The sequence below is a fragment of the Lepisma saccharinum genome, chromosome 30 (assembly GCF_977018435.1).
Source record: "Lepisma saccharinum chromosome 30, izLepSacc3.1, whole genome shotgun sequence".
Taxonomy (NCBI): Eukaryota; Metazoa; Arthropoda; class Insecta; order Zygentoma; family Lepismatidae; genus Lepisma; species Lepisma saccharinum.
In genome coordinates this window covers 9,167,166-9,179,190 of record NC_139258.1, presented here as the reverse complement: position 1 = coordinate 9,179,190, position 12,025 = coordinate 9,167,166, and the positions used below count along the sequence as shown (strand labels likewise).

General features: G+C 38.6%; 1 protein-coding gene across 1 annotated transcript in view; it reads left to right on the top strand.

Annotated features, from left to right (window-relative positions):
• Positions 1–12,025, top strand: part of GCS2beta (glucosidase 2 subunit beta) — a 42,745-nt gene that overhangs the window by 17,176 nt on the left and 13,544 nt on the right. Inside the window, exons 5-7 of the mRNA XM_083115298.1 lie at positions 3,265–3,343; positions 7,180–7,305; positions 9,878–10,052. Of these exons, the coding sequence (XP_082971424.1) occupies positions 3,265–3,343; positions 7,180–7,305; positions 9,878–10,052 (380 nt within the window). The remainder of the gene's footprint in view (positions 1–3,264; positions 3,344–7,179; positions 7,306–9,877; positions 10,053–12,025) is intronic.

The following is a 12,025-nucleotide window of genomic DNA, read 5'->3' as shown; positions in this document are numbered from 1 at the left end:
GTACACTTCCTTCAAGAAAACATAAGTTCCTGTGGTGGATTTTCCGAGTTTCATAAGAAACTTCACATTGATACGCTGTCCCATTTCACACTTAACATTTTTCCGACGGAGCACAGATGTACGGTTCACTTCGTCCACAAGCTACAGCGGAACTGAGCACCATACACCCTGGCCATTAACAAAGTTGATAGGCAGGATATCACGTTATACGTACACTCATTCACTGCTTGACCTTGACAGGCTTGTCATTCGTTGACGGCAACATCAATTGGGTTTTTTCTAGCCACACCTCGTAGTTCTGAGTATTTAGGCTAGTAAATGATTGTTTTATTTTTAGTTCTATGTTACATGAAGCTGTTGTAATAAAATTATACCTTTTGAATTGGTGTTTTTCTTCTAAGGCCTGCGAAGTGGTAACATTGTCAGCTTATACCAGTTTTGTTACCCAGTGGAGGATCCCACTTTAAACTGTAGGCCCAGTTCTGATTGGACATAAATCAAAAACTCAATTGCTTCTAGGGGCCTCCCCAGTGGTGCAGTGATAGCGTCATCGCCTTGTAATCAAGAGGTCCCGGGTTCGATACCCGGTGGAGGCACATAGTGGTTCAGATCCCACTTTAAACTGTAGGTCCAGTCCCGATTAGCCTTACTGTGCATAAAGTCGACTTAAAACACCAAATCAATCAATTGGTTCTAAGACCTGTTGTGAAAAACCCATTTATCTTGCCCCACAATCATTAATTTTTATGTTATGACTAGAGTGTGGATATTGCATATTTTATTCCGGTCCTCTAATTAATATGCAACCGGGTTCTAAAGTTGTTTCAGAGCATTCCGAACCGAAGTAGTGGGGTTTTAAAGTGCATATAAGTGTTTAAGGTGTTCGTGCATATTTAATGCGTAAGCGCATATAAATGCATATTACGTGAAAAAATCATTAAATGGTAGTTTTTTAAAATATATTTGTTTACTTGGTTAATGTTTCGTCTGTGGAGTGTTTCTGAGAGTAAAATTTTCAAGCACAGGTGTTCGAAAACCTCTGTTTATGCGCTGCAGGGCAGACGGTCCCCCTCCCTCGCGCATACCTGGCAATGAAATAGAGAACACGTGCATCCTCTCCCCAGGCCTTCTTCCTTGGCGTGTATAAGGCAACGGAGATTTTTGCTCGTAAACAGTCTGTACTCCGTTGAATGAGTGTAGTTTGCATTGTGTGAAGATGACGAAGGAAAAATCATCGAAGATTGTTTTACTGAAACAGAGTATTATAGGAGAGTGAAAGCTGTGCTACAAAGTGAATTAACAGAACTATTAGAAGATCTCACGCCAGAGGACATAGCTGCATTGAAATATTGTCCAGTGACAAGTTGTAGTGTGGAGCGCACCTTTTCTTCATACAAGGATATACTAACTGATAAACGGAAAAAAGTCACTATAACCAATTTAGAGAGATATGTTGTAGTGCACTGCAATTTACATAAGTTCAAAACTACTTAACGATTTTCATTATATTGTGTTTAACAACTGGAAATAGTAAATTCAATTTAATACAAGAATTTGCAACCTTACTTGACATGGAAGCTGTTGTTACTTCGTCTTTACCTTCAATGGTCACTATGTGTGTGTAGTACTTTAAAAAATAAATGTATTTCGAGGAATTTTTTTGTGCCTATATTTTTCCTTTAGTGCATAATTTGCATATTTGAGTGCATATTTTACTTGTTTTTAGTGCATAGATGCATGCATATTTTCCACTTTTTTTAGTGCATATTGATCCACACACTAGTTATTACTTTATTGGTAAGGGCTGTGGTGGTGTAGTCGGTGAGGCATCCGACTTCTGTGCAGGAGACCGAGGTTTGATTCCCTGTGTGGATGATCTAAGGTTGGAATTTTTCCAGCCTTGTCCCCACATAAAGCAGCTCTGGGGCTCACCCAGCCTCAAATCAATGGGTACCTCTGAGGTAAAGGTGGATGGAGCATGGTGCTGATCACTTTCAAAATGCCCGAGATCGAGATCCCCTAAATGTGTTTCCATGGCACTGTGCTATTTGCACAGGGAACATTCTCTTACTTTACCTTAAATTACTTTATTGGTATTGACAACAATTTTAAATACGAGGTGGTATCAAAAAGTTTCGAGACTAGCTCAGTTTACAAGAAAGTACTTTATCTACAATAACACACTATCAACTTCAAAATAGTCCCCTTGCACAGCGATATGGTGCTTCCAGCGTTCCTGCCACTTCTGGAATGTGTCCTGGAAGTCTTCTTTTCGAAGCGTGTGAAGCACCTTCTGCGATTCGAGCTGGATCTTCGCAATGGAGTCAAAACGGTGACCTGAGCTGGATCTTCCATCTTCAGGAAGAGGGCCAAGTCCACAAGAGCCAAATTTGCTTCCGTATGACACACCGACAATGGCAGCAATGTTATGGATTGTTCTCCGACGATCTTCATGCGCAAGTTGCTGAATGGTTTCGACATTGTCGGGGGTTGCGCTCGTTGAAGGTCTTCCTGATATCTCGTTCATCTTCTAGTGATGTTCTTCAGCTGTTGAAGCGTGTGTGCTACTCAAAACACCTTGATCGTCTCGTTGCAGGATCACCGTAAACTTGCCGAATCATGTCCAGCTTCTCTGTGGCAAATTTGTCCAGTTTCATGCAGAATTTCAAGTTCGCCCTTTGCTACAACTTGCTGTCCATGAAATTGCAGATGTGGTAACGCACATGGTGAGAATAGCACCAGTTGTACAGCTCCCGATGTACACAGGTCGATGCCACTTGCCACACTGACGTATCAAGGTCTGTTCTCCCTGTGACTGTGCATGCAGCCTTGTGCTGTCATCTGTTGGCATGTTACAGAACTAGTCTCGAAACTTTTTGATACCACCTCGTATCTGATCTCTAGAATCTATTAAGAAGTGCAAAGCAATAAGAAATGAAAGTTTTCAAACCTCAGATAGGTAAGATATTTGAAGACATCACCTGTATAATTGTAACTCCCAAGAATGCAATCGTAGAACACTGCCACAGAATTGTCCTTCTTTCAAGAGTTGGGAGACAAATTTGACAAACATTTTACTTAGGATTTTTAATGTCTTTTTGTGAGATATTATTGCAAATTTTCCTTGATAAAGTCTTGCTTGCCAATTGTAGACTGTACTGCAATACTTTTAGTCTCTAGGAATGGCACAGGGAATTGAAACTGTAATTAAAATAGTCTTGTCATATCAATAACAAGAAGTAATAATAATAATTTATTTTTCAGGCTTCAGTTATATGAACTGCAGAAAGTAACAATATTGGATATGAACAAGGATGGAGATGTTTCTGAAAGCGAAGTTAGGGTAAGCCATAAGACTTTAGTCAAGTTGTTTATACCGACTGCAAATTCTTAAAACATTTATATTGCAAGAAGAGTCGCACACGCTCCCTTTATCATGCATTTACAATATTACCTTGATTATGCATTTTTCAGTGAACTGTGGGGAAAAAGAACTTCAAAGCAGGAAAGTACAACCTCTGACAATAAAGTTCGGTGAATGATCCTGAATATCGAAAGTAGACAAATTCTTAATGAAACCTACCTTACTGTCCTTCGAAGTAGTCCCCTCCCATGGCTATGCACCGTTGAGAACGGCTGTACATGTCCTGGAAACGTTTAGAAAAGTCTTCTTTCGGATGGTGTTCAAGACCCTCGTCACGTTCCGTTGTATGTCCGGAATATCCTCAAATCTCTGACCTTTCAAAGCGATTTTGAGGCGTGGGAAGAGAAAGAAATCTGGAGGATTCAGATCCAAATTTCTTGCAATACATTGCTACAGAGGATGAGAGCTGGTGTGTGAGGTACGACCCTGAAACGAAACGCCAAAGCATGGAATGGCGTTCTCCTGCATCACCCCATCGGAAGGAGGCCAAGGTGGAAAAATTGTTGTTCCCTCCGGCAGGAATTCCTTGTGGATCATGCCATCACTGTCAAAGAAAGTGATACGCATCGTCTTGATGCGTGATTTTTACGCCTCGACCTTCTTCCGACGGGGTGATGCAGGAGAACGCCATTCCATGCTTTGGCGTTTCATTTCAGGGTCGTACCTCACACACCAGCTCTCATCCTCTGTAGCAATGCATTGCAAGAAATTTGGATCTGAATCCTCCAGATTTCTTTCTCTTCCCACGCCTCAAAATCGCTTTGAAAGGTCAGAGATTTGAGGATATTCCGGACATACAACGGAACGTGACGAGGGTCTTGAACACCATCTGAAAGAAGACTTTTCTAAAAGTTTCCAGGACATGTACAGCCGTTCTCAACGGTGCATAGCCATGGGAGGGGACTACTTCGAAGGACAGTAAGGTAGGTTTCATTAAGAATTCGTCTACTTTCGATATTCAGGATCATTCACCGAACTTTATTGTCAGAGGTTGTATATAAGCGAGGAAAAAAATATCACTTTTTTATTGGTATGAAGAAAAGTAAAACTGTATACATTGGGAAAATGTATACATACTATAACTAATTCAAAGTTATATCTCTATGCTACAGCTCCCCCAACGTAGGCATAACTAGGCAGGGCCAATGGGGACACTTGCCTCCCAAATTTGCAGGTATATTAAAGTTTACAAGTTGAGGGTATATTTGTTAACCTTCTGAGAACTCAGATGGGAGGAAATACAGAGTAATTTTGGATTTTGCAAATGTAACAGTTAGCAAAACAGTTCTGGATGCTCTTTTTATGGAATAGAAAATCTTTCATTTCTGCCTCCCCAAGTTCAATCATCCTTGCTGAACTAATAATTCATTGTTTTTGATGTCTTAACCCGTTTACATGATTTATGTGCATTTGTTGGTGACTTTGTAAAAAAATAGATTGAAATAATAACAGAAATGGTGATTGAAATAATAACAGAAATGGTGAATGGAATAATACATTGCTCTGATGTAATGGAGAAATTTTACGTTAAGAAGTTATTTGCTTGTGCTATACTGAACACAACTTCAACTGGCAGCTGGGAAACAGCGAATCAGCGATCAATTGAATTTTATTCGACTGAAATTGGGCATTTTCGAGTCACAAGGTACCGAACGTTATACGCCGGAAGAAATAAATGAGCATTGGGTCCACTACATGTTGCCAAACATACTGTAAAGTGCGAGAGAGTTCTTGGGCAACGATATTGCCAGCACCAGAAATCAGTGGGGTGTTAATGGTACAACTGCACACGTGGTCCTACATGAAGGAGTTTCAGACGCAAACACTCAAATAGACAACTGGCAAAAACAGAAGTACTCTTGGCAACATTGCTTTGGGTGAGTGATGTGTCTCCTTCAGCTTTCACTTCATAACTAAGTTTGTTGACACCCATTGAGCCACACACCCCCGAAGACGATTAAGGGCCAGAAATAGCCGTCAAGGTCACCCCGCCAGTTGGAGTTGCCTTCAGTATAGGAAGACTCATGCGATGTCTGTTTTATCTTGTTTAGAACTGAGATATAATAAATTTAATTTTTTCAAAACATTATTGATGAACCATCAACATAACACATTAACGCAGGAAAATTAATCGTACTGCATTATCTATGTGAGTGTACTATCATAATTGATATTTCCATTTACAGGGAAAAAAACCTAGTTTGAACAAATGTTTTTTTTTTCTTAACTGTTTTTACCAATCCTGGTGTGTGTAGCATTCGAAAGTCTTGTGGATTTTGTTTGAACTTGTCACACATGAAATCTAAACCACTTACCTTATTTTAGGTTAAGCAATGTACACTTGTTGCCGTCAGTTAAGCCACTTTGGAGCCAAGGCCACTGCAACTGATTTGACTAATCTCTTACCAGGCCAGGAGGTCACATGTTTCACCTTCAATCCAAAGTCTGGACTCTACAGTGTCTCCTTGATGGCTAGTGATAACGTCGTTGCCTTGTAATCAAGGGGTCCTGGGTTTAAGACTAGGTGGAGCCACATAGTGGTTCAGATGCTTCTTTAAACTGTAGGTTCAGCCTCGTGGAGAAAGTGGACGTAAACAACAGCTCAGTCCGAATCTCGACTCTACAGTGTGTGTGTGTGAGAATGATTTTTTGTAGAACTCTTGAACTTTATTTAAAAATAAAATGGTTAACTTTACGAGGGGGTACCAAAAAAAACAAAAAAAAAACGGAATAACGCTGCGCTGGGTGGAGCTTCCGTAGTACGAATTTTTCCCACCAGGCAAGCATCGAGCTACTCGTTGTGAGTTCAGTGCACCCAGTGGCTTCGCTGGGGAAGCTCACGGTTATTTTTTTTTTTTTTTTTTTTGTAAAAGCAGTTTCACTCGCACCTCGTTTTTTGTGATGGCCGATGTAAGAGAACAGGGTGCGGCTCTGAAATTTTGTTTCCTGCTTGGGAAAAATGCAGCAGAAACTGTTGTGATGTTGAACACAGCTTACAAGGACAGCGCTTTGGGGAAAACTCAGTGTACGAGTGGTTTTCTCGCTTTAAGAAAGGTGACATGTCGATTGATGACAAACCCCGTTCTCGACGTCCGTCAACTTCCAGAACGGATGAAAATGTCGATAAAATTCGTGAACTTGTGCTCGAAGACCGACGACGGACCATTGAAGAGTTGGGGAAGTTATCTGGACTATCTTGGAGTTTGGTTCAGCGAATTTTAACAGAAGATTTGGGAATGAGAAGGGTCGCTGCGAAATTTGTGCCTCGGAATCTGAGTGTCCAGCAAAAAGAGTGTTAAGTGGAAACATGCCATGCTTTGAAAGTAGAGCTCCGAGCACACGTTTTTGGCAAAAAAAAAAACAGCATGACTCTCTTGCCCCACGCCCCTTACTCACCTGACCTCCTTCTGTGTGACTTTTTTTTGTTTCCCCGAATGAAGAGGGACATGAAGGGACAGCGATTTGACGACGTAGAAGAGGTGAAGAAAAAACCAAGGAAGCTGTCAGTCATCACAAAAGATGAGCTTAAAAAAATTTTCCAAGAATGGAATAACAGATTGTACAAATGTATTAAGTGTCATGGAGAGTACTTTGAAGGTGATAAGGTTGTTTTGTATATAAAATATATATATATACACACACATGGCTTTAAAAAAAAAAAACGGTTTCTTTTGGGTACATCCTCGTATTTATTAATGAAATGGTTAATTGTTTTTTCGGTGCAAGTGAATGAAATTCATTTTGTTATTTTGTAGTCATACCTGAATGTAAATGAAGAATTGAGCTGGGAAGATTACCTGCAAATGGCTTGGCCTGTATTGAAACCATACTTCATGTTGAAGGATAAAACGTTCACCCCACCAGAAGACATGCCTCTTGAGGTAAGTTTAAATTTGTCAACTTATATTTGCATCATTATTTATTTCCATACTCATGCTAAACATAAAACCAAACGATCACTAATTCCTCTACAAGGAATATGGAAATAAGCTTAGAAGTGCTAATACATAGTATTGTTTAACCTCTTGATGCCCAAGTATCTCGATCGAGATACCTTGTTATGCTCGTAGTTTTTACGTTATAATGTCACTATCTTTGGCTGGAATTGCAGTTTTCTTCTTTCATATTATTGTCAACACATATTAAACAATAATGACTCTTGCACGTCTTGTTCTTCCACAAGAAGAGGGCAAAATGTCAGCTTCCTTTGAAACTGAGTCAGAGAAGCATATACATGTCTTTTGGGGGGGGTACAAGTCATGTTGTATTGTTCATATCATAATAGTGCAATTATTTTCTTGTTCCAGACATGCCAGCGATCATTTCCTTGTGTATTTTGACAATGTCCTGTACTTTGTTGTCCAGGGGCAGAGGGGGGAAGGGGCATTTTTCTTCAGAAATTTTGGAATTTTCCGGTTTCTCCCCTCCCCCTGCATCCATATATACACTAAATGTGCATAAATTTTATGTAGCCCGAATCTATGGTTCATTCCACGTATAACTGTACTTGATTCATCGATCTAGGGCAATTAGCCTCCAATATACAGGCGTTTCAAGGTAACTCTGCAATCCGAGGCTTGAGTCAGTGGCGCACATACATGTCGTTTGGGGGGGGAGGGCTACAATTCGTGTTCTATTTCTCATGTGATAATAGTGCAATTTTTTCTTGTTCCAAACATGCCTGCGATCATTTTCATGTATATTTTGACAATGTCCTGTACTTTGTTGTCCAGGCACGGAGGGGGCATTTTTCTTCAGAAATTTTGGAATTTTCCGGTTCGTCCCCTCCCCTCGCATCCATATATACACTCAATGTGCATAAATTTTATATAGTCCGATTTTATGTTTTATTCCGCATATAACGGTACTTGATTCGTCTGTCTAGGGCAATTAGCTTCTTACCTACAGTCGTTTCAAGGTAAGTGCGCATTTTGCTGAATGGCTCAGTGGCATACAGACATATCGTTTTGGGTGTACAAGTCATGTTGTATTGTTCATATCATAATAGTGCAATTATTTTCTTGTTCCTAACATTCCAGTGATTATTTTCATGTGTATTTTGACAATGTCCTGTCCTTTTTTGGGGGGGGGGCGAAACCCCCATTTTTAAAAAAAATCTTGAATTTTCCAGTTTCTCCCCTCCTCTCTCTCTCCATATATACGCCGAATTTGCATACATTTTATATAGTCCATATCTGTGGTTCATTCCACGTATAACAATATCTTATTAATCTGTCTACGGCAATTAGGCTCCGATCTACAGTCTTTTTTATAAAACTCTGCATTTTGCTCAAAATTGGCCTGGGCACCCTAGGTTTACCTGGCGAAAGAGGGTTGGGTACCAAAATGTTAAGTGCATGTGCTTGTTTAAAGTGATTTAAGTTAATCCATTCAGAGAAAATCTTCAAGATTATGACTCACTTTTTTATTTTTTTTATTTTCATGATGTCAGCATCACATAAGCACCCTTGACATCAGTTAAGCAATATGGCCACTAGCCAGGTTGAAAGGGATTTTATGTGTGCTTGAATAAAATTGATATCTGTCGTGTTACAAAAGGGTCACACATAGAACATTTGTAACTTAGCCATGTAAGTATTTCAGCCATGTCACTGAAACTCTTGTTTCTGTAAAACTTTGAAACTATTTCTTTTAGGCTCACCCTGTATTACGTAAACTGTCTTTGTTTTAGGCTCACCCTGTATTATTTTTGTTTTACAATGTTTTCGAAACTGTCTTTCTTTTAGGCTCACCCTGTATTATTTTTGTGTTACAATGTTTTCGAAACTGTCTATTTCTTTAGGCTCACCCTGTATTATTTTTGTGTTACAATGTTTTCGAAACTGTCTATTTCTTTTAGGCTCACCCTGTATTATTTTTGTTACAATGTTTTTGAAACTGTCTATTTCTTTTAGGCTCACCCTGTATTAGTTTTATGTTACAATGTTTTCAAAACTGTCTTTCTTTTAGGCTCACCTTGTATTATTTTTTTTACAATGTTTTCAAAACTGTCTATTTCTTCTAGGCTCACCCTGTATTATTTTTGTTACAATGTTTTCAAAACTGTCTATTTCTTTTAGGCTCACCCTGTATTAGTTTTATGTTACAATGTTTTCAAAACTGCCTTTCTTTTAGGCTCACATTGTATTATTTTTGTTACAATGTTTTCGAAACTGTCTATTTCTTTTAGGCTCACCCTGTATTAGTTTTATGTTACAATGTTTTCAAAACTGCCTTTCTTTTAGGCTCACATTGTATTATTTTTGTTACAATGTTTTCGAAACTGTCTATTTCTTTTAGGCTCACCCTGCATTAGTTTTATGTTACAATGTTTTAAAAACTGTCTTTCTTTTAGGCTCACCTTGTATTATTTTTATGTTACAATGTTTTCGAAACTGTCTTTCTTTTAGGCTCACCCTGTATTAGTTTTATGTTACAATGTTTTCCTCATAGATCGATGCCCCAGAAATGCCTGAAGACACCACCGAAAGCCATGAGCAAGGTGAAGGAGAAATTGATGAGGAAAAGGAAGAAGAAGATGAGGACCTTGAAGGTGAAGAAGAAGAAGAGCGTCAACAAGAGCATCCGGAACCACAATATGATCCAGAGACGCAGCAGCTGATTGATGGTAATTCATTTCCTTCTCAAGTTAATTTCTTCAGTGGGCCCTGCCATTTTATTTTATTTACTAGTGTAACATTGCATGAAATCAATGAAGTCACAAAATGGCCCAGTCTGAGCTACATACAAGCAGTGTGACGTGTGTAGCTTGTCATGTTGCTTCGATTCAAAAAATTCTATTCTTTTTCCCTGAAGGTTTGTTTCCAAGAGGCTTGTCACCTGTCATATGCTGCTTGTTACTTCAGTCTGAAAACTTCCTAAGTTATAGCTAGGGGTGTGAAGTTTTTGCTTTATTTTTCTCTAAATTTTGATGTTCTTTTTACTGTAATTCGGTGTTATTTTCCATTGTTTAGTTCAAAATTCGGTGTTATTTTTACATGCATTTTTACTGTTTCTTCTATGCTTAAGCCCGACCCTGTGGCCGAGTGGTTAGCACATCGCGCTGCGACGCCAAGGGTCCCGGGTTTGAATCCCGGTCGGGTTTGGTTGTTTGTGAATGTCCATTCATCAATTTCATCATTTCATCACTCATCCCCATCTTCGCAAATTAGCCAAGAGGCACAAAACGCGAAGTAAAATAAACTAAATCAAATCAAATCAAATCAAATCAAATCTTCTATGCTTAAGATGTTCACATTGTCTCAGTTTTGGAAAATTGAGACAAATTTTAATTTTAATGACCAAGAAAATATTGCTTACGTTTGTGAGAAATGGCCGAATTTCTTCCATTTGGGAAACTAGTTCATCCTATCAGCCACTAAATATGAAATGTTTATTGAATGATAAAGCACAAATTTTTGAACACAGTCATACACATCACATTTCCCTAACACAGAGTTCCTACGCATCCTGGAAAACCTGGAATTTTAAAATATTCCTTCCAGGCATGGAAATGTTTTGAAATTTCATATTTTTCCAAGCTGTACCTGGAATTTTGGAGAATGTCCTGGAAATTCTTTTGCCCCATTTTATTTAAAACAGGCCAGTGTTATGACAGTGATTTATTTACTTATGTCACGTTGCTGTGTACTGTAGTCATAGTTTTGTGATAAGTTTTATTTTTGTGATTGAAGTATAATGTATAATGCCCCGCGTTTTTGTATTATTTTGTATCGCTCAGAGGTAGAAAATGTGATGATAATAATAATGGTTAAAAAAAAGGGTTTGCTATCCTAAATATTCCAAGTTTTCTAAGGATATTATTCTTGTTTATTTGTAATACAAGATGGTAGTTTTTTATAAACTTATATATACTTGTGTTTATTTTTTCTACCTTTGTTTTTTCTGTATTATTGTAAAAATTAAATAACGTTCATTATACTAAGAAATGAAAGGTGTGGAAAGGAGCAGGTGTAGGGGAGTTGGGAGCCTCCATTAAAAAAATTTAGAACTATTTTTTTTTAATAAAAGAAAAGATGTAATGATGTGTATTTTGCCATGCTTACTTTCGACGCTTGTCCTGGAGCAATTGTAGAAAGTCCTGGAAAAAATTGCATGATTTTGTGTAGGAACCCTGTAACAGTGCCAATGCCAAACATCCCTCTGCAACCTCAAAATACCATTTTGTGTACACACACATACACGTTCTCCCACTCCGAAAGACAACAGTTGCTTCTCCCTGAAAAAGTTTCCTGTTCCTACGAAATTTCCCTTTTGGGAAGATCCCACCCCGAGCAATTTCTATTTCAGGATGGGGTTAAACACTGACTGTTATATCTGCGCCAAACTGCAATAAATGAAACGTGACAATCTCTTGTGAATCGGACGATCACCAGCTAGACTACAATTGGCAAAAGAGTGCTTCAGGTAATTCTTTTTGAACAGAATATGTGTTGTCCACAATTTATATTGCATATTTCGCAGCGTTTTTCGCATTAAGGTAAATTTTCTGTTATTCAGAAAAATGGCATAATTCACATTATTTCACGATTCCGAAACACCGAAAACTTGCCTCTGTTACCTACCCAAATACATTTTAAA